This window comes from Mustelus asterias, chromosome 1 (genome assembly GCF_964213995.1).
Source record: "Mustelus asterias chromosome 1, sMusAst1.hap1.1, whole genome shotgun sequence".
Lineage (NCBI taxonomy): Eukaryota > Metazoa > Chordata > Chondrichthyes > Carcharhiniformes > Triakidae > Mustelus > Mustelus asterias.
The window spans coordinates 125,174,968-125,196,863 of NC_135801.1; the positions used below are offsets into that span (position 1 = coordinate 125,174,968).

The 21,896-nt window shown below is 42.3% G+C and overlaps 1 protein-coding gene across 3 annotated transcripts in view; it reads right to left on the reverse strand.

Moving 5' to 3' along the window:
* Window positions 1–2,825: 2,825 nt before the first annotated feature.
* cwc27 (CWC27 spliceosome associated cyclophilin) overlaps window positions 2,826–21,896 on the reverse strand; it is a 176,199-nt gene continuing 157,128 nt past the window's right edge. For all 3 annotated transcript variants that reach the window (XR_013498531.1, XM_078218276.1, XM_078218267.1), the window contains 2 exons: window positions 21,253–21,356; window positions 2,826–3,185 (listed from right to left, as the gene is read on the reverse strand). Coding sequence is in view for 2 of the 3 variants with exons in the window: in XM_078218276.1 (XP_078074402.1) it covers window positions 3,023–3,185; window positions 21,253–21,356 (267 nt within the window). In the remaining variant the exon portion in view is untranslated. The remainder of the gene's footprint in view (window positions 3,186–21,252; window positions 21,357–21,896) is intronic.

The window sequence follows — 21,896 nt, forward strand, 5'->3', positions numbered from 1 at the left end:
GTGGGCTCCTGCAGGCCCCCAAATACAAATCTGGGTCACTGCAGCCCAATACTCCCATCCTCTGAAATAACAATGCAACCACTCCACAAGTGTCCTTGATAGCGGATCCACCTTGAGGCCCTCAAATTGATGAGACTGTTTGGTTTTCCACAAGTTATTTGCCAAATTTAAACAAGGTCAGGATCTCAAAAAATTTGGAGTTCTTTTGTGTCTGGAATTGGCCAGTGCCTTCCACTTAAGTGGCTCCTTTAGGGGCGGCACGGTGGCACAGTGGTTAGCACTGCTGCCTCACAGCGCCAGGGACCCGGGTTCAATTCCCATCTTGGGTCACTGTCTGTGTGGAGTTTGCACATTCTCGCCATGTCTGCGTGGGTTTCCTCCGGGTGCTCTGGTTTCCTCCCACAGTCCAAAGATGTGCAGGTTAGGCGAATTGGCTATGCTAAATTTTCCCTCAGTGTACCGGAACAGGCACTGAAATGTGGCGACTAGGGGATTTTCACAGTAACTTCATTGCAGTGTGAATGTTAGCCTACTTGTGACAAATAAATAAACTTCAATTTTATTATTCAATATAATTTGTGACCAACAGCAAAATAAAGAATATTCAGTTTTAATTAACTACTGAAATTGTTAGTGCTTATGTATGTGGAATGTAAAATGCCACTTATAGTGTAATTGCAGATCATTGTGAATCATAGGTAACTATTTGGTGAATGTATTCCACATGATCAGAACAAAATGCTTGTGTGAGGAAGTGACATTCTTTATTTTCTTGCAAACTAGTCTGTCCACTCCTTTACCCAGTTCATGGTAGCACTCTGTTTCCCATTCTTGTCCCTGCAGTTACTTCTTTTCCTGTTCCAATCCATGCTGGGACATCTCTTTACCTGCTATCCATCCTGACACTGCCCCTTTTACTCCCTCTCTCAATTCTTCACACTCCACATTGGCACTGTGTTCCCCCCACTTCTCCAAGCCCCCACAATGCATTCTAATTGCTTGAAGGTTTTCCTATCCTTTTCATTCAATCTTTATCCAAAAATCCTTCCGAGGTTGCTTAAGCCAGAATTAATACGGAGTCAAATTAATTCCAATTTCAACAACATTTAATCATTTTATATTTTTTGTATAAAGCAATGGAAGACAAAGGGGTCAATGGGTCTTGGATAGGGTCTGGGTTGTGACTAGCTCAAGGAACCCTGATAGTATGGGTGACCAGTTTGAGAGTGTACGCTCTGTCTGTACATGCTCATCACCAAAAACATTGGGCAGAATTTTCTGCTCCGGAGACTAAGGTGTCTGGTGTGAAAAATGCTGCATTTCCCGCTGACTGGTGTGGTGGTTTACACATCAGATCGTCCGGTTTTCATCTCATTATATATGCATGAATATGAAATGCATAATATGTCATGGCATGGTGGGCTGGGATTCATCCATCCTGCTAAGACCTCACTGGACCATCTTTCCAGGTGCCATATTTAAACCTCATCTGCACACATCATTTCTCTTACTGTAGCCCAGGACTGGTCGTGGCGAGTGATTGCTCTGAAAGATAAGAAGCCTTCTGCCCACAAGTTCAGTGACGTTGCATTGGAGGTAGTTCTTGAAGCAGCTGAGGAACACTGGGACATCCTTTACCCCTGTGATGGAAACCTCACATCCAGCTTGGAAGTGAATTGTCAGGGTGGTCAGTGCCAACGCTCCTCAGACATAGAACACTATCTGGTGCAGGAAGAGGATGAATGATCTCATCTGCTCTGCCAGGGAAGTCAACCTTCTCCTCATTCTCAACTCTCATACTCACAAGTCTATCAGCATTACAGTCCATTGGGATTTCACACAATCCCAGCACAAGAGACATCATCACTGATTCTCTCACTCACACTATGATATTTTCATCTCTTACATTCTGTACAGCTCATGTTGTCATTCCTTACACAGGTCCACTCAGCACAAATAGAATTAAGACATTCTTACCACCCACTTTGGCATTCTTACCACCCACAGTCTGTCCATCTGCCATAATGCAGGAAAAGATCACCCACTACAACATGGAGAGATTACAGACTGGAGGGAGGATGCCGGAGCTTGGGTCCCTCACCATCTTTGAAAACCCTGCCCGACAGCAGCTGGCCAACCAGAGGCCTTCAGCTGCCAATGTCAGCAGCACCAGCAGGAATGGTGGCAGCTGCCTGCAACACATCCAGACAGAGGGTTTGGATCACTGAAAAACCCAGGTAGTAGGGAGTACCATGGGTTGGGGGTCAGCCGTGGCAGAGGGGGAAGGTGTCAGAAGAAAATGCAACAAGGTGTCTCTCTGCGGGTCTCCCCCTCGATGCCAGATTCCTCAATCACTGAGTGCATTTGAATGATGGACCCTCTGGGAGCCCACAAGCAAGTACAATAGGGCTTGTTTTTCAGGCTCTGTGCATGGCCAGCCCACAGCTGGTTGAATACAAACGGCAGTGGCATAAAGCCCTTATAAGTGGGCAAAGACAGCAGGACAAAAAGGCGATCGATGAAGCTTCCCACCCCAGACTTAATCAGGGCTTCCCCCACTTCCAAGATTGCTGAGGAAGGCATCATATTCGTATGGCCTGTCATTCTGCAATGCCATGATATGTGTGCCCTGTATAAAGTTTTCTTTTTCAGATCCTAGCAATCAAGGTTTCACTCCATGTGAAGGTTGAAAAATGAATAAAGAAACTGACCATGTACAGGGTATTCCTGCAGTTATGTTACTTATCCTTACGGAGATCTAACTTATGAATAAGAGGAATAAAATATTCTGCTATATGATAGAAACTGCAAAAGAACAGCAAAACTGCTATAATAAAATTTATTTTCTATCTATTTCAAAGAAAATCATTAGAAAATGTATTCTTTTGGTAAGAGTCATCTTGCAGGTTTGTGATAATACAGACTGCATCAAGCTGTCTATGTACTCACAGACATCACCTAGTACATATGACTAGGGCAGAATTAATCAGTTACATGCAACTTCTATTCATGGAGTGGGAGTTCATCTTCTCTCTTTCTTCTCCTTCATGATCTTTTTACTTTCCTCTCTCCTTCTCTTGTTCACTGGATTCCGGGGATCATGTATTTCAAAAGTGTCTTCATCCTGCATGTTTGCATCTTTTACTTTTCTTGTTTGCTCCTCAAACTGGAGGACGTGCGACATCCTAAATGAGAAATAAATCAGACAAACATGATGTAAGCATATAAAATTCCCCTCTATGATCACTTGCATCTCATAAACTTAATACAGTAGCACATTGAAACACAAGAGTAGTTTTAATCATCTATTATTTTAATGTACAACATTAAATATTTTGTGTAAACAAAACTTCAACAGAATTAATTAATCAATCACTGACATGGGTCAGGCTCAAACATAATCTAGGTTGCATTCATCTTTTACTTATATACCAAAGAAAGTTTAAAGCACAAGTAAATGCTAATTAGAAAGTTTCAAATACAGTTTGTATAGTTCTAATTTTATGAACCTCAAATGTGCTTCAGAACAAAATAGACATTTGTGCAAAACATATGGGGCAGGATTTTACAGCCTCGCTCATCCCGAATCCGTTAAATCCCACCCAAGGTCATTCCCATTGTCCGCCCCTCACTCGCTCTGATTCCAATTTAAGTTTAAAGTTTATTTTATTAGTATCACAAGTATGCTTACATTAACACTGCAATGAAGTTACTGTGAAAATCCCCTAGTTTCCACACTCTGGCACCTGTTGGGGTACACCAAGGGAGAATTTAGCATGGCCAATGCATCTAACCAGCATGTCCTTCAGATTGTGGGAGGAAACTGGAGCACCCGGAAGAAACCCATGCAGACACGGGGAGAATGTGCAAACTCCGCACAGACAGTGACCCAAACAGGGAATCGAACCCGGGTCCCTGGCGCTGTGAAGCAGCAGTGCTAACCACTATGCTACTGTGCTGCCCATGGCGGGCAGGGTGATAAAATTCCGGCCATGATCCCTACGTATGGTCCAAATACTGAATGCCCAGTTAGTGCACTCTAACATTATGCCACAAGTAAACTAAAACTATATTGTGATATTTCCTGTAAATACAGCTCAGATGATTTTTCTTTGAGGGGCAAGTTATTCATGAAACAAACTCCCAGTTATTGGCGAAGAGCTCCACTGTCTTAGGGATATCTTTGGAGAGTTGAAGGCTAAGGAAAAAACCGTGGTAAAAACATCTGGAGTGGAGCTCAAAGGCATAATGATATCTAAATATGTAATTTTTCCAGAAACTCGAGTGCCTCTCCATCACCTCCCACTGATTGCTACCCCAGCTACCACATTCAACATCCATTCCCTCCACCATCGACACACAGTGACAACACTGTACCATCTACAAGATGCACTGCAGGAACTCATCAAGGTTTCCTCAACACTACCTTCCAAACTTACAACTTCTACAACCTAGAAGGACAGGGACAGCAGATGCATGGGAATACCAGCATCTACAGGTTCTCCTCCAAGGTGCATACCATCCTGACTTGGAACTATATCACTGCTCCTTCACTGTTGCTGGATCAAAATCTGCAACTCCCTCCTTAATAGCACTGTGGGTGTACCCACACACCAAATGGACTGCAGCACTTCAAGGCGGTTCACAACAACCTTTTCAAACACAATTAGGAATGGGCAATAAATGTTGGCCTAGCAAGTGACAACAATATCCTGTGAAAGAACACATACAAAAAACTACCTGCAACCAAGCCAGTGACAAACATATTGCTTTGCATTCCTTTGGACTCAACCGGGGAGGTCAAGAGGGGGATCCCAATGTTTGGAACAGATAGGATCTTCAGAAATTTTGCCCAGGCTTGCATGTGGACAGGACACCCCAGTTTTGCTGCAAATTGCTAACACAACATGAGGGAACAGCAGTTATGAGTCATAAGCCCAACTCAATTGGTGTAGTGCATAAGTGTTACAGGCTGTCACTGATTTTGGGAAAGGCCAATGTGTCCCACTGGTCAGACACTGTCCATCGCAACTCAGACAACCTCTGACCAGTAAGGTATTATCCTGCCACACTCCATCTGCTTCAATGGCTGCTGGAGCTTAGAGTCTCTGCTCAGCAGGTGGATGGAATCTACTTCACCAGGAAAAACAAAGAAAGATGCCAACTCTTTGATTGGCAAGCTGCAATGTCAGGACCATGTGTATATGACTGACAGATGACTTGCGGCTGACTGATAATGTGATCAATATGGAACTTAATAGGCTGAATATTGACACAGTGACAAGAGAGTAGATCACTGAGTAGATCAGAGAGTAGATCACTGAAAGAAAAATATTACATGCACATCTGGCAAGAGGGGAAATGTGTGAGCAGGGCGTAAGTTTCATTGGATGGATCTTGCTGTGCTCGATATTAGAACCCTCTAAAAATGGTTCTCTGATCATACTTCAGGCTATACCGCCTGAACACATCAAGCACGGAAAACTCGCACTCCTCCAGTATCTGCACGAATTCTCTGTCTCCTGGAGGGAGGGTGCAATGCCCCAGGATGTGTGTGATGCACAGATTGTCACCCTGCAAAACAAGAGTGACTGCAATGATTGCAACGACTAATGAGGCATCACCCTGCTGAGCACTGTGGGAAAATAATGACCCATGTTGCCCTTGTCAGACTGCAAATCTTGGCTGAATGCATCTATCACAAACACCAACCTGCGAATCTACTAAGCCTGCATCCTCAGCAGTGGTGAGACCTGGAGAATGCTTGGTAGGAGAAAAGGCTGAACAGTTTCCATCTTTGATGTCTCAGACACAGCCTTGGTATCTCTTGGCAGGACAAGGTCACCAACTTAAAGAGCGTGAAGCATACTAAATCCATCAGTATACACTCATTGCTAAGCCAACGCCATTTGTGCTAGTTCGGCCACATTCATCGGGTGGATGACAGCTATATACCTGGTGAAGCTACAACACAGGACTACTTGCAAGGCAAACAGCATAAGCAGCAGGTAAAAGACAAAGCTAAACAATCTTACAACCAATGGATCAGATCTAAGCTCTACAGTCCTGACACATCCAGCCATGAATGGTGGTGGACAATTAAAGAACTCACTGGAGGAGGAGGCTTCACAAATATCCCCATCCTCAATGATGGAGGAGCCCACCGCATCAGTGCAAAAGATAAGGCTGAAGTATTCACAACAATCTTCAGCCAGAAGTGCCAAATGGATGATCCATCTCAGCCTCCTCCGGAAGTCCCCAGCATCATTGATATCAGGCTTCAGCCAATTTACTCCACGTGATATCAAGAAACGGCTAAAGGCACTGGATATTGCAAAGGCTATGGGCCCTGACAATATTCCAGCAACTTTCCTGAAGACTGGTGCTCCAGAACTTCCTGCACTCCAAGCCAAGCTGTTCCAGTATAGATAAAACACTGACATCTCCCCAGCAATGTGGAAAATTGCCCAGGTATGTCCTCTGCACAGGGAACAGGAAAAATCCAACATGGTAAATTACTGCCCCAGCAGTCTACTCTCAATCATCAGTAAAGTGATGGAAGGGGTCATCAACGGTGCTATCAAAGTGGCACTTATTCAGCAATAACCTGCTCATGGGCGCTCTGGATTCCGCCAGGATCACTCAGCTCCTGACCTCATTACAGTCTTTGTTCAAACATGGACAAAAAAGCTCAATTCCAGAGGTGAGGTGAGAATGACTGCTCTTGACATCAAGGCAGCATTTGTCTGAGTATGGCATCAAGGCCCTAGCAAAACTGGAGTCAATGTGAATTGGGGGAAAACTCTCCACTGGTTGGAGTCATACTGTACACAAAGGAAGATGGTTGTGTTGATTGGATGTCAATGATCTCACTACAGAACATCACTGCAGGAGTTCCTAGGGATAGTGTCTTAGCCCAACCTTCTTCAGCTGTTTCATCAATGACTTTCCTTCCATCATAAGGTCAGAAGTGGGGATGTTTGCTGATGACTGCACAATGGTCAATCATTCGTGACTCCTCAGATACTGAAGCAGTCCATGTCCGACAATATCCAGTCTTGGTCTGACAAGTGGCAAATAATTTTTGCGCCACACAAGTGTCAAGCAATGACCATCTCCAACATGAGAGGATCTGACCATTGCCCCTTGACATTCAATGGCACAACTATCGCTGAACTAGAAATTGAACTGGACTAGCCATATAAATACAGTGGCTACCAGGGTAGGTCAAAGGCTTGGAATCATCCTGACTGCCCAGAGCCTGTCCACTACTATAAGGCACCATCCAGAAGAGTAATGAAATACTCTCCACTTGCCTGGGTAAGTGCAGCTCCAACAACACTCAAGAAGCTGCACACCATCCAGGACAAAGCAGCCCACTTGAATATTGCCTTTTCCACAAACATTCAATCCCTCCACCACTGATGAACAGTGGCACTACAAGAATTCACCAAGGCTCCTTAGGCAGCACCTTCCAAACCCATGATCATTACCATCTAGAAGGACAGATGCCTGGAAACACCACTACCTGGAGGTTTCCCTGCAAGTCACTCACTATCCTGACTTGGAAATATATCACCCCTCCTTCACTGTTGCTGGGTCAAAATCCTGGAACTCCCTCCCTAACAGCATTGTGAGTGTACCCACGACTCAGGGACCGCAGCAGTTCAAGAAGGCAGCTCACCACCACCTTCTTAAGGGAAACTAGGATGGGCAGTAAATGCTGGTCTAGCCAGTGACACCTATATCCCATAAATGAATTTTTAAATAATGCACAAAGACTTTGTGTGCAGTGAATCAGCCACTGCATAATGAGCTTCTGGGCTTCCACACCTCTGCTACAAGAACACTACAAGTCACATATGAAAATGACAGACAATATCAACTTGAAAGCTGACTTTTTGGAAGGGCATTGGAAGAGACAAGCACAAACGAAAAGCTCAGCTGGCTGAGAAGAGAAAACAGAATCCAGTCAAATTATGCACTTCTCAGCCCACTGTCTTCTTCCGCAGTAAATGTGGTAGGGGCTGAATGGCCTGCTCTTCCTCCTACTTCATATGTACTGTTGGGTCAATGATCAGGTGCTGGTCTTTTATTCTGCATGTGTCCCTTGAAATTCAACTGGATAGTTAGTTGAGTCACAACGGATAATAGCGTTGGACACCATGGTGCAAACTATTGTCTTACTAGATGGAAGCTGCAACCAGTCAAGTGGTTGAAATCAGACACTTTTAATTATCTTATTGAAACATATAAATTCCTGAGAGGATTTGACAGAGTGGATGCTGAAAGTATGTTTCCCCTTAAGGGAGATCCTAGAACTAGGGGACACAGTTTAAAAATATGGGGTCTCCCATTTAAGACAGAGATAAGATTTTACTTCTCGCAAAATGTTGTCAAAGTATTGTGGAGGCAAGGTCATTGAACATTTTAAAGGCTGAGTCAGATAGATCTTGACTAACAAAGGAGTAGAAAAGTAAATTGGGGACCACAATCAGATTAGCCATGGTTTTATCAATGGTGGAGTTGGGTTGAGGGGCTGAGTGGCCTGCTCTTGCTCCTACTTCACATGTACTATTGGGTCTATGATCAGGTGCTGATCTTTTATTCTGCATATGTCCCTTGAAATTCAACTGGATAGTTAGTTGATACCAACTGCTTGGAGTATTAGCTTTGATTTTCCAGAATGATTGGCAAAATTTTCAGTGTTTACTTGGACATGGATCCTCGTTCTTTACACCAATCTTTTTCCAAGTTTTCTGGTTTTCAAGCTCTCTTGGCATCAATTCACAAAAAGCTTTTCAAATAAGCATTCAAAACTTTTGAACCTATTTTGTTTAGTTTTGAAGTAATCTGCAATTCTTGTATGTTAGTTTAGTTGCAGATTACTAAATATATTTATACTCATTAACCTGCCAACCAATCACTTGGGCAGAATTTAATGCCCTTTGTCATAGCTTGTTTGGTGGTGGGAGGACCCGGCTGTCTTCCCACCTCTGTCTGATTAAGGCCATGGTGGGCAGGCTCATGGACAACCTGTTCAATCTCTCCACCAACTGAGGCCTTTAATTAATGCCCACTTAAGGCCCTCATCCCTCTGCTGTCCGTGTTCACTTAGAGGAACTCATTAAGTGGGAAGCCCGAAAAGTGACTGTCCGGTATGTTTGTGGTCTTCTAGGAGTGTCTCTCTTTTAAAGGCACTCAGTGTCTGATGAATGGACCCGTCATTGGGAAGGGGCTGGTGCCCCACTGAGGACCACTCTCTCTGCCCTTGCTGCTGAGCCCTCTCCACCTTGTGAACCCTATCCCACGATCTTATGCTCTTATCCCCCTTATGCCATCACTCAGCTGAGACCTGGTCCCCTCGGCAATCCCAGGCCTCAGGTGGGTGCATTACTGGCAGCAGCTACTACCACCCACTGATGCTGCTCAGCAATGAAGAGCTGCTGGGCCCATGTTTGGGGCCTCAATCTCCGGACTCCTTCATCCTGCAAAATATTTGTTGCTGCCCAGTTAAGTGCTTGATTGAGCTCAATGCAGCAGGCCTTCCCAAAAAGAGGCTCTTGCCAAAGACCTGTGGCCTACATTAAATTCCATCCCTTGCTGTTTTTATTTTGGTTAGCCATAAGTAATGACTTTGAGATCCGCTATAGTTATTCAGGATATTTATTTTGACAATTGCAACAGATATTAATCACATATGAGTACTTGTTCAATTTGGAATATCACACTACATTCTGGATGCCTTTCGGCTCCTGTTGTGGCAGTGACAGGCATGTTAATTTGTTTAGCAGTCACGCTGCTGACAGATTCCCACTTTCATCATTTAGAATTATAGTTCCTTAAGAAACCTTACTTGCTACACGTGCTTATCAGTATCAGTCAATGGTTACATTTGCAGCACTGGGACACGGTCTAAAACCACATAGTTTGTTTTCTTTCAGAAAGAAAAGTAATCCCTTTGAGAGAGTGTTTAGAAACAGAAACAGATGGAATTGTTTATATTCATGGTCTTGACTTGACTTCCAGTGTCTGACCTACCATAACCCATATTCTGCTAGTGGGCCTCAAAATTCATTGAATGCTTCTTGCTCTAAACCAACCCATTGGTGCTTTCTGCAATGCTTCTAATCTACTGTTCTCCCATCAATTACTGCATTTCATTGGGCCAGAACTTCTGTAGAGTGGCAATCGCTTGCAGCGTAGAAGGAAGCCATTCTGGGGATGAGGGAGCTAGGGCTGTTCTCTCTGGAGCGGAGGAGGCTGAGGGGAGACTTAATAGAGGTTTATAAAATGATGAAGGGGATAGATAGAGTGAACGTTCAAAGACTATTTCCTCGGGTGGATGGAGCTATTACAAGGGGGCATAACTATAGGGTTCATGGTGGGAGATATAGGAAGGATATCAGAGGTAGGTTCTTTACGCAGAGAGTGGTTGGGGTGTGGAATGGACTGCCTGCAGTGATAGTGGAGTCAGACACTTTAGGAACATTTAAGCGGTTATTGGATAGGCACATGGAGCACACCAGGATGATAGGGAGTGGGATAGCTTGATCTTGGTTTCAGATAAAGCTCGGCACAACATTGTGGGCCAAAGGGCCTGTTCTGTGCTGAACTGTTCTATGTTCCCTATTGTGTGTGTGTTGACTCTTTGAAAGAGTTATCCAATTAGTTCCACTCACTTTCTCTTGACCCATTCACTGCAATTTTTATTCCTTCATGTATTTATCCAAAGAATCTTTAGTGCAGAATGATGTCATTCGGCCCATCGAGTCTGCACTGGCTCTCTGAAAGAGCATTCTACCTAGTCCCACTCCTCTGCCTTATCACTGTAACCTTGCACATTCTCTCATCTCAGATAGCAATCCAATTTACTTTTGGATACCTCGATCAAACCTGAATCCACCACTGTCTCATGAAGTTCGTTCCTGACTCCAACCACCATCAGGATGAAATATTTTTTTCTCTCACCCCACTTTTACTCCTCCTGCCAATTATTTTGAACCTGTCCTCTAGTTCTTGATGCTCCTTTGAGTGGAAACAGGATCTCACTATTTACTCTATTCATACCCTGCAGGATCTTGAATACCTCTATCAAGTCTCCTCTCAGTCTTCTTTTCTACAAAGGAAACAGTCTCAATCACTCCAATCTATCCTCATAACTACAGTTCTTTATTCCTAGAATGCCTCTATTAATAAAGCCAAAGATACAATATGCTTTATTAACAGCTCTCTCAATATGCCCTGCCATCTTCAATGAGTTATGTCAGGATTTCCCAAACTTTGAGCCATGGAACTCTTTTGACCTCCCTAGAGTGCTGAAGGAACCTCTGAGAAAACTCTTATTATACTGAAAAGTTAAAGCACAATATATGATTATTGTTGTGCAATAGGAACAAACATACAAAAACTTAAAAGGTGTTTCTATGTCTTATAATTTTTATAATAATTTTTATGACTTATGAGGATAGGTTGAGTGAACTCGGCCTTTTCTCCTTGGAGAGACGAAGGATGAGGGGTGACCTGATAGAGGTGTATAAGATGTTGAGAGGTATTGTTCGAGTGGATAGTCAGAGGCTTTTTCCCAGGGCTGAAATGGTTGCCACAAGAGGACACAGGTTTAAGGTGCTGGGGAGTAGGTACAGACGAGATGTCAGGGGTAAGTTTTTCACTCAGAGGGTGGTGGGTGCGTGGAATGGGCTGCCGGCAATGGTGGTGGAGGCGGATTCGATAGGGTCTTTTAAGGGACTTTTAGACAAGTACATGGAACTTAGTAAGATAGAGGGTTATAGGTAAGCCTAGTAATCGCTAAGGTAGGGACATGTTCGGCACAACTTTGTGGGTTGAAGGGCCTGTATTGTGCTGTAGTTTTTCTATGTTTCTACAATAAAGAAGTTCTGTTACTCAACAAATATTTCCAAGTCTTACCTTCTTATTTGAGGCTGGCTGTGGGTGAGGGTGTGTGTATGAGCAAGCACTCACATACACACTGTCACCCACAGCCCGCCTCACCTCCATTCTCAACTTTCTCCTTTTCAAGAAAAGATGAGATCTTCTTCCTCTTAATAGGGTGACGAATTCTCCACAATTTCCAGGAATAAATCTATATAGTAGCTACTGCCATTGCATATTCAATTACAAAATATATGGTACGTTAGCACATGTAAAATCATTGTTAAACCACCATGGATTTTCGTGCCATGCGTGGGCACACAACAAAGGAAGCTTCCTCTTCTCCAGCCATGGTGGAGGCACTGACAATACAACACACCAGCTCTTCCCAGGATATATAGTCTGTCTCTACCCTAACAGGAGTTGGACAAAGATCCTACAACCACAAAACAACTAAAACACAAAAGAAAAATGCCAAAGTTCTAGAGGGGTTTTCCTCACTCGCTGAAGACTCACCTATTACCTTCACATTAAACCACTTGGGGACTCCCTGCAATGGCATTGCTTATTTTACTCGTAATTGTAACAAAGGATATCTAATGAAAAGGTCCACCACTATATAAACCAGGATTATAAGATGGATAAAATTCGCACAGCTCTAATTCCATACAACCTAAACAACATACTCCTTAAGAACAAGTACATTGTAAGATGCAATTCCATTCAGGATAAATGAATGCTCCTGGGTACAATAGAATAACAAGTGAAAATTCGCTATCATGTACACTCATAGGATTGCCCCAACCAATGTGATAAACCATGTAATAGGATCGATTAACAGATGGAAGTACAGGAGATACATTTAATGATTAACAAGGATTGACAAAAAAACTGCAAAATATGACTCGAAACAGGATGGATGGCAAAATTCTCGTCAGGATATCAGGATTTCACTTATCAATATGATAACTCATGCAACAGATCAATTAAGAGATGAAATTACATGGAGATAAAATGAAAGAATGCACTTGGACTCATCAGGATATCGGGATCTCAAATGAAACTTTTCTACCATGCTTACTCAGAGCATTGCCCTATCAATGTGATAAATCACGTAACAGGACTAATTAAGAGATGTAATTTTAGGAGATGCATTCAAGGATTAACAAGGATTAATGGTAACGATTATGAATTGGATAGTTGGCAAAATTCACCTTGTGCTCAGTCATAGGATGTCCTCGCCAAAAGCACAGTACAGGGTCAACACGAAGAAATAATTACAGGGGGTACAGTCCAGGACTAACAAGGATCTGAGGATCGTGATTCTAAATTATTGCCTTTCACGGATTCTCAAAGAACCGAAGCCTCAGCAGGATCGGCAAATGTCCTAATGGAACATTCAAGGGTGAACCTCAGGACAGTAGAATAGTGCAGGGCATACTGAATTCCAAGTCTACAAACGCTTTCCGACCACATTGAAGCCTTTGCGTTTTTTTCGGTATGCCGCTGAGAAGTCCTGGAAGAATTAGACTTTTGCCCCATTATAGAGCGAGGTCCCACGAAGCATGGTAGCCTCCAAAGGTCTCTGGCAGTCCCTAAAGCCATGGAAGATATGATAAGAGGCCGTGGACATTGGTTGTCCCTGAGCCTTGAGGATAGGATACGATACACCTCTTCAAGCTTGATCTGCCCTGCCTTCATACAGAGGTTAAAAAAACCTTATGTTAAAGTCCAACAGGTTTATTTGGAATCACGAGCTTTCGGACCACTGCTCATTCATCATATTCACTCACCTGATGAAGCAACAGTGCTCCGAAAGCTCGTGATTCCAAATAAACCTGTTGGACTTGAACCTGGTGATGTGAGACTTATTACTTTGCCCACCCCAGTCCAACACCAGCATTCCACCTTAAAGAAAACCATAGCAGCCTGCCTTCAAAAAATTCAACTGGGGGCCTACCTTCAGCTCCCTCTGGAAAATTGATCACATGGCTGTCCTTCCTCTAGCCCGTATTTTCCAGATCCATCAGGATATCTGACATATCACGCAGCTGATTCTCTAAAGATTGCAACTGAGCCTCAACAAAGCAGCGGCACTTTCAACATTAAGGATTCTATCTTCTGCCTCACTAAGCCTCTTGCACCGCGGTATTCTGCCATTCATGCGAGTGAGCGTTAATGTTCCGTGTCAAAACTCTGATGATTTTGGTAGACATCTTCTGCAACGCCTTCGAGAGCACCGGGTCCCGAGCCTGCTCCCCAGCCAGGTTACCATGCTGAGGGCCCAGCTCCGCCCGGCTGCCTCCGACTGCTCCTTTTTATCGAGGATTTTCTAACACTCGTCGGCATTCTGTCACCAATACTCATCCAAATATGTTCCAAGGTTATAGGGAGTTACAAGAGGTTAAAGGGAGTATAAAATCCAGGATAAAGTGATTATGAGCCCTGCACCATGATAAAAAAGGTTAAAAAATGAACAGTGGCAATGTTCATAGACACACAACTATTCCTGCACATGCGTCACTGTGCTCCCACCCCGGACCTCTTACTCTTAAACTGTGTCCCCGAGTTCTAGTCTCTCCCACAAGTGGAAATATCCTCCCTGTATCCACTCCATTAAATCACTTCAGAACCTTATATGTTTCAATAAGATTACTTCTCATTCTTCTAATCTCAAATCGGCATAGGCCCGAATTGTTCAATCCTTCTTCATATAAGCCTCTCATCTCAAGAATGAGTCCAGTGAACCTTCTCTGAACTGCTTCTGATGCAATTATATCTTTTTCAAATAAGAATACTGTACACAGTATCCCAGATGCGGTCTCACTAAGACCCTGTACAGCTGCAATAAAAGGTCCCTACTTTTATATTCCATTCCACTAACAATAAATGCCAAAATTCCATTTGCCTTCCTAATCACTTGCTGTATCTGCATTTAACTTCTTGTGATTCATATACCCGTATATCCAGATCAACATCTGGAGACTGAAGATCAAGAGATTGCTGCTTCAACAGGCTAGTCGAGTAACTTGGTTAACATTGTGATGCTTACAGAGTCATATCTATCAGACAGCATCCCAACCTCCTCCACCACCAATAGGGCAGATTCACTGGTGGAAGGATCGCATTGTTTTACAGTTGGGTGGGCTTGGTTCTTGAAATTTTGACACTGAACTCAATTGAGTTGCATGGTTTCAGACCTAAGATTATCACCTACGATTTCGCTCAACTGGAGAATCAGTAAGCCTCGATACTGAACATCACCTGGAGGCAGCACGGAGAGAGCATCAGTACACAATGTATTCTAGGTGGGCCAAATCCTGAAGGATAGAGATGGCAGGTTGGGCATGCATCAAGTCGTGAAGAATACAAAGGAATACTCATACTTGTCAACCTACCTGTTGCAAATGACAATACTGGCAGCAGCGACCACCACACAGTACTTAGTGTAGACTAAGCAGTGAATAGGTGCAGAGGCTCTCCAGGTGTCTGCTATAACTTAACGTTGACACAAGAGACATGGAAATCTTGAAGAAAATGCATAAATCATGTTCACACCATTTTCCTAGGGTTTCTGCAGCTCCTCCATTGAATTTCCTCCTCAAAGTCTTAAACTTACAGTGAGAACATCTCCCAATGTGGAGCACTGGACTGCCACCATGTAAAGTGCGAAAGGTCAAAAGTTTAAAAAAGGCAGCAGATTTTTAGTGTTGAAAAGTAGTGTTTCCTGGAGAATGAGTTAAATGTAAAAAAAACTAGGCAGGAAAAGCCACTAGTTCCAGTGAATTTCTTGGCTCCCTTATGCCTAACCAAATTGCATGTCAGACTGACATTAAATGAAACCTGAAACAAATATTTCAAAATTGAAGGAATATCACTCAAAACTTGCATCAATATTGAAGAAAGGTTATATTTTTATTCCTAACATTGCAATATCAATTTTGAAATTATGAAACAATATAAACTGGAGTTGGTAATGAATGATTACAGCACAATGAATTTATTTTCATTTGGAATACTAGCACCAAATGTAAATAACATCTAAATACAGCAGCAACAGCTTGGAAACTAGTAACCAACCTAAGAAAGTAATAAGCGGAATAAGTAAATTTCTAACATACATTTTGTTTAATTATACTGAAATCAAACTTTTATGGTTAAATCTAATATTAAAACTATATAATAATGAGGAATGAAAGTATATGGATTGTTAAGTTAGACAAAATTATTCACTATGTAAACCTATGGTAGGCTGCACAGCTGTTTGTCTAGACTTCAGCCTCAATCTGGCTACTCGTTGCTACTTATTATTTATACTAGGAGTACAAAAAAAATCTAAATATTCATCAGACTTTTATAAACAGCATTGCAAACATCAGTGTAACACAAGTATAAAATACATAAATGATGGTAAAACATACAAACTGTGCGCAATATATGTCAATTAAATTCTGACTGCAAACCTTTTTGAAATGATGCTTAATCCAGAAAAAATAATTGATGCTCATATCGCACTACATTTTTTTCAGTGGAGGGTTGGAGGTGGGATTGAAAGCGAGGGTTGTAAGAGGTAAATGAATCATTAATCACATATACAAGTGCCAAAAAATTGAGACTTAATAGAAGCTACTGGTGTGAGAAGAGAGACAAATGCTTAGTAGAAAATATCTGTTTACACTAAGATAACAAAACAGTTCTGGTTGTTAATAGGGCAAGATTGCTTCCTGCTGGTGTAATATAGAATGCACAATCTGATACCTAATAATTAAAATTTCTGGCTTGATGGTATTCTCAAAGTTATATTTGAATGCCTTATACTCTCCTAGTCTACATCATGATAACACAAAGTCAAAACCAAGTTTTACTCCAACCTTCACATATGTGTAAACATTACAGACACAAAAAAAAGTGTTTATTCTACTACAATTTTAATACTGTCATTTAACTTACTAGCAACAAAAATCAGACAATTTACAGCATTAACTAATCCAATGGACTTGAGATTCACACCCTTTTGAAGGTTACTTTTAAATTTGCTTCCAGATGGTGCATTCCAGATCATCATAACTCACTACAGAAAAGGACTGCTTTAAATCTGCATACTCGTGGTTTTCAAGCATCCTGCCCGTGAATAATCTTTCCTTAACTACTCTATCAATACTATAATGTTGAAACACCTCTATTAAAATCTCATTTAACTTTGTCCTGAGGAGAAATCCAGTTTTCTTTCTGAATGCACATTAGTGAAGTCCCTCATCCCTGGTACCATTCCCATAAATTTCTCTGGCAACTTTCCCAAGCCCTTTTTATTTTGTTTGCTCACAAGGCATAGGGACAGAAGTAGAACATTCGGCTAATTGAGTTTGCTCCGCCATTCAGTGAAATCATGACTGATCTAGATTATTCATGAATATGAGCATTGCAGTCTATAAAGGAGAATTTCAATTATCCCAATGTAGACTGGGATAGTAATAAACAGTAGAAGGGGCAAGAGTTTCTAGAGCGTGTTCAGGTAAATTTTATACATAAGTATGTTTTCAGTCTAATGACAAAGGAGGTATTGGCTGGTTTTGTGGTCAGTGGCAAAGTAAGAGCATTCTTGCTGATCTCCCTCAAAATTATGATCTGCCAGAAAGTGTGGTCGGTTAGCTCAGTTGGTTGGATGGCTGGTTCGTGATGCAAAGTGATGCCAATAGCGCGGGTTCACTTCCTGTACTGGCTGAGGTTATTCGTGCAGGCCTGCCTTCTCAAACTTGCTCCTTGCCTGAGGTGTGATAATCAATCGGTGGCACAGTGGTTAGCACTGCTGCCTCACAGGGCCAGGGACCGGGATTGATTCCTGGCTTGGGTCGCTGTCTGTGTGGAGTTTGCACGTTCTCCCCATGTCTGCGTGGGTTTCCTCCGGGTGCTCCAGTTTCTTCCCACAGTCCAAAGATTAGGTGGATTGGCCACCCTAAATTGTCCGTTAGTGTCAAGGGATTAGAAAGGTAAATATATGGGGTTACGGGGATAGGGCCTGAGTGGGATCGTTGTCGGTGCAAGCTTGATGGGCCGAATGGCCTCCTTCTGCACTGTAGGGATTCCATGATTTTATGAAGTTCACCTCCATCGCCGTGCGGTGATACTGCATGTGATTCTTTACTGAACATTCACAGCATGCATCAGCAGTGATGCCATGACGCTGTCCTGGCATCCAAACACATTGGAGGATTTTCCCTGATACCCTAACATGAAAGTAAAAGCACTAAAATAAAACAACCTTTAAAAATCCTTGCACAAGGCAAACTGAAGTTTGGGGCACACAGGAGAGAAGATAGAAGCTAAAGTATTCTGAAAAAACTGTTTGTTTAAAAAATTAACTGAAAAAAATTTACTGACTAATCACTTAATAGCACTCCACAATTAAAAAGTTATTTTTTCAGGTACAATTAAGTTGCTCATCAGATTGATTAAAATCACATTTACACCTGATTGAACAAGTTGTAACTTTTAATGGGGTTTCAAAGAGCAATGTGGGAGCAGGAAAGTTGAAATTTCTGCTAATTTTAGCGATAGCCAGCTCTGGATGGGGGAATGTTGTTCCACAGCGCAGTCTGTGACACAGCACTGAATGACATACCACAACTTTAGGATTTCTGCGCTGATCTGCGAATGCCCAACACCCTGAAGTTAACTAAAAAAGTTGAACTTTGTATCAAACTTAATGAAAAAGCATATAATTGAGCAAGGAAGGGTGGAAGGTCAGAAGATTTTACAGAATATAAAACAGCAGAGAATGGCTAAAATGTTAATAAGGAAGGAAATATTAAAGTTCCAGAGGGGTCATGAGAGCAAACGTTGTCAGTTGCTGTCAAACCTGACCCTCACTCCCTGCAAAATCAGGCCCATAGTATTTTCAGATGATCTAACCAAGGAGCAACATATAGAAGAGAAATAGATGAGGGTCAAGAATAGATTCTACAGTATATACGATAATAAACCCGGTATTGTGCAATGACAATAAAGATGGTCATAGATAGGTTTAGTGAGTGGACAAAGTTCTGGCAAATGGAGTATAATGTGGGAAAAACTGAAATTGTCCATTTTGACAGGAAGAATAAAAAAGAAGCATATTTTCAAATGCTGGGAGATTGCAGAGCAATGGATCAGTGTACCCTGTGCATGAATTGCAAAATGTTAAGTGTGCAGGTGTAGCAAGTAATTAGGAAAGCTAATAGAATATCACTTATTGCGAGGGAAATTGAATTATTTATTTCCATTATTCAAAAAGGGACATGGGGAAAACAGCAAATTACAGGCCAGTGCGTCTAACTTCAGTGGTAGGGAAACTATTGGAAAAAAAATTGAGGGACAGAATTAACCTCCACTTGGGGAGGCAAGGATTAATCAAGAATAATCAACATGGTTTTGCCAAAGGGAGATCATGTTTTATAAATTTGATTTATTTCAAGGAGGTGACTAGGTGAATAGATGAGGGTAATACAGCTGATGTAGTCCACATGGACCTCACCAAGACTTTTGATAAGGTTCCACATGAGAGGCTGATGAAGGAGGTGACAGCCCATGAGATCCAAGGTAATTTGGCAAGCTGGACCCAAAATTGGCTTAGTGGTAGAAGGCAGAGGGTGACAGTTGAAGGTTGTTTTTGTGACTGGAAGCCTATGTCCAGTGATGCTCTGCAGGGATTTCCGCTAGGTCCTTTGTTGTTTGTAATGTACATTAATGATCTGGACCTGAATGTAGGAGCTGTGACAAGTAAGTTCGCAGATGACACAAAAATTGGTGGTGTGGTAAATAGTGAGGAGCAAAGCCTTAGATTACAGGATGATTTATGCAGGCTGCTTAGATGGGCAGAACAGGGGCAAATGGAATTTAACCCTGAAAAATGTGAGGTAATGCACTTTGGGAGGACGAGCAGGGTAAGGGAATATGCAATGAATGGTTGAACCCTAGGAAGTATCGAGGATCAACGGGACCTTGATGCATATCTCCATAAATCTCTGAGGACAGCAGGTCAGATGTATAAGGTGGTTAAGGTGTGTGGGATACATGCCTTTATTAACTGAGGCACTGAATATAAGAGCAAAGAGGCTATGATGGAGCTATATAAATGTTGGTTAGACCACAGCTGGAGTAATGTTTGCAGTTCTGGTCGCCATACTATAAGAAGGAAGTGATTGCACTAGAAAAGGTCCAGAGGGTGTTACATGGGCTGAATGTTTCAACTATCAAGAGAGACTGTATTGGCTGGGGTTGTTTTTCTTGGAGCAAAGAAAGCTGAGGGGGGACCTGACTGAGGTGTATAAAATCATGAGGGGCACCGATAGGGTGGATAGGAAGGAACACTTCCCCTTAGCAGAGGGGTCGATAACCAGGAGGCATAGATTTAGTTAAGGGGCAGGAGGTTTATAGGAGATGTGAGGAGATATGAGAGGGTGGTGGGAATCTGGAACTCAATGCCTGAAAGGGTGGTTGAGGTGGGGACCCTCACAATATTTAAGAAGCATTTAGATGAGCACTTGTATGCATACAAGGCTATGGGCCAAGTGCTGGAAAATGGGATTAGAATAGACTGGTGCTTCTTGGCCGGCATGGACACAATGGGCTGAAGGGCCTCTTTCTATGCTGCAAAACTCTATGACCCTATGAACACAAAAGTAGAGGTTATGCTTCAGTTATATTGGGTGATACCGTATGATATGCGGGTTAGGTTGATTGGCCATGCTAAATAGACCCTAGTGTCGAGGGATTAGCAGGGTAAATGTGTGGGGTTGTGGGAATGGGGCCTGGGTGGGATTGTGGTCGGTGTAGACTCGATGGGCTGAATGTCCTCCTTCTGCACTGTAGGGTTCTATGATATCTGGAGTAGTGTGTACTGTATTGGTCTCCTTACTTAGGGAATGATTCAAATGCAATTAAGAGACGGCTTATAAGACTAATACCTGGAATGGAAGGTTTGTCTTATGAGCAAAGATTGGACAGGCTAGGCTTGTAACCAGTGGAGTTTAGAAGAGTAAGAGGCAACTTGATTTAAATATACAAGATCCTGAGGGGTTTTAACAGTGCGGATGGGAAAAGGATGTTTTCTCATGTGGACGAATTTAGAACTAGAAGTAGGATTTTCTGGCCCATATTGCTGCTGGGATCATCCAGTCCCGCCGAAAGTCAATGGACTTTTGGTTGGCCCACCACATTCCCATAGTGGGTGCCGACAGTGAGGCCAGAAAATCTCAGCCTATATCATTGATTTTTTTTAAAAAAGGAGATTGTCAACAAGTCATTTAAATTTCAAGTTAGATATTAATTGCTTGAAAAATTAAGTAAAGGTTTAATGGATACTTTGTTGTTAATGGCACTCACCAGCCACGGTCATCCTCTCCTTCTGGTTGAACTGGTTCTTCCTCTGGAGTTTCTGAGATAGCCTTTGTTAGCTTTAATTTGAATCGATCAAGTAATGCCAAAGTCTGTTAACAGAAATCATTTGTAATTGGTTAACAGGGAATTGAGTCATAATATAGGTCTGAGATGTGAATTTGCCTCGATATTTGGCTTTTTATAAAAAATAGGTTATGCTCTCTTCCTTACTTTAGAAGACATTTTCTTTCATCTCCTATCATGTACCATATTATGGAAAACATGCAAGTGATTTGTTTATGCCTAATATCCATGGAAGAGAAAATTGCAGAAGAACATATTGTCCTTCCACTTCTCAGATCTGAGTATGAATGCAGTACAGATTGATGTGACAAAAGTCTACTAGTTTTAGGGGTTGAGCAGACTCAATCTGATTCATTTCCAGCATCCACTGGTCTGCCAGATCTTGTTATCCATGAGGATTTCCAATCTCTTGATGGAAGAAACCATGTATGCACATGCCTGAGACAGGGCAGCACTCATGACCTGAATGGGCTCCCCCATCATCTGCCTTCTGAGAATGGACAAATCAACATCTGCATAAATCTGCTCATCTGGATACCTGCTTGTGAGAAGTGGAAAAATTCCAA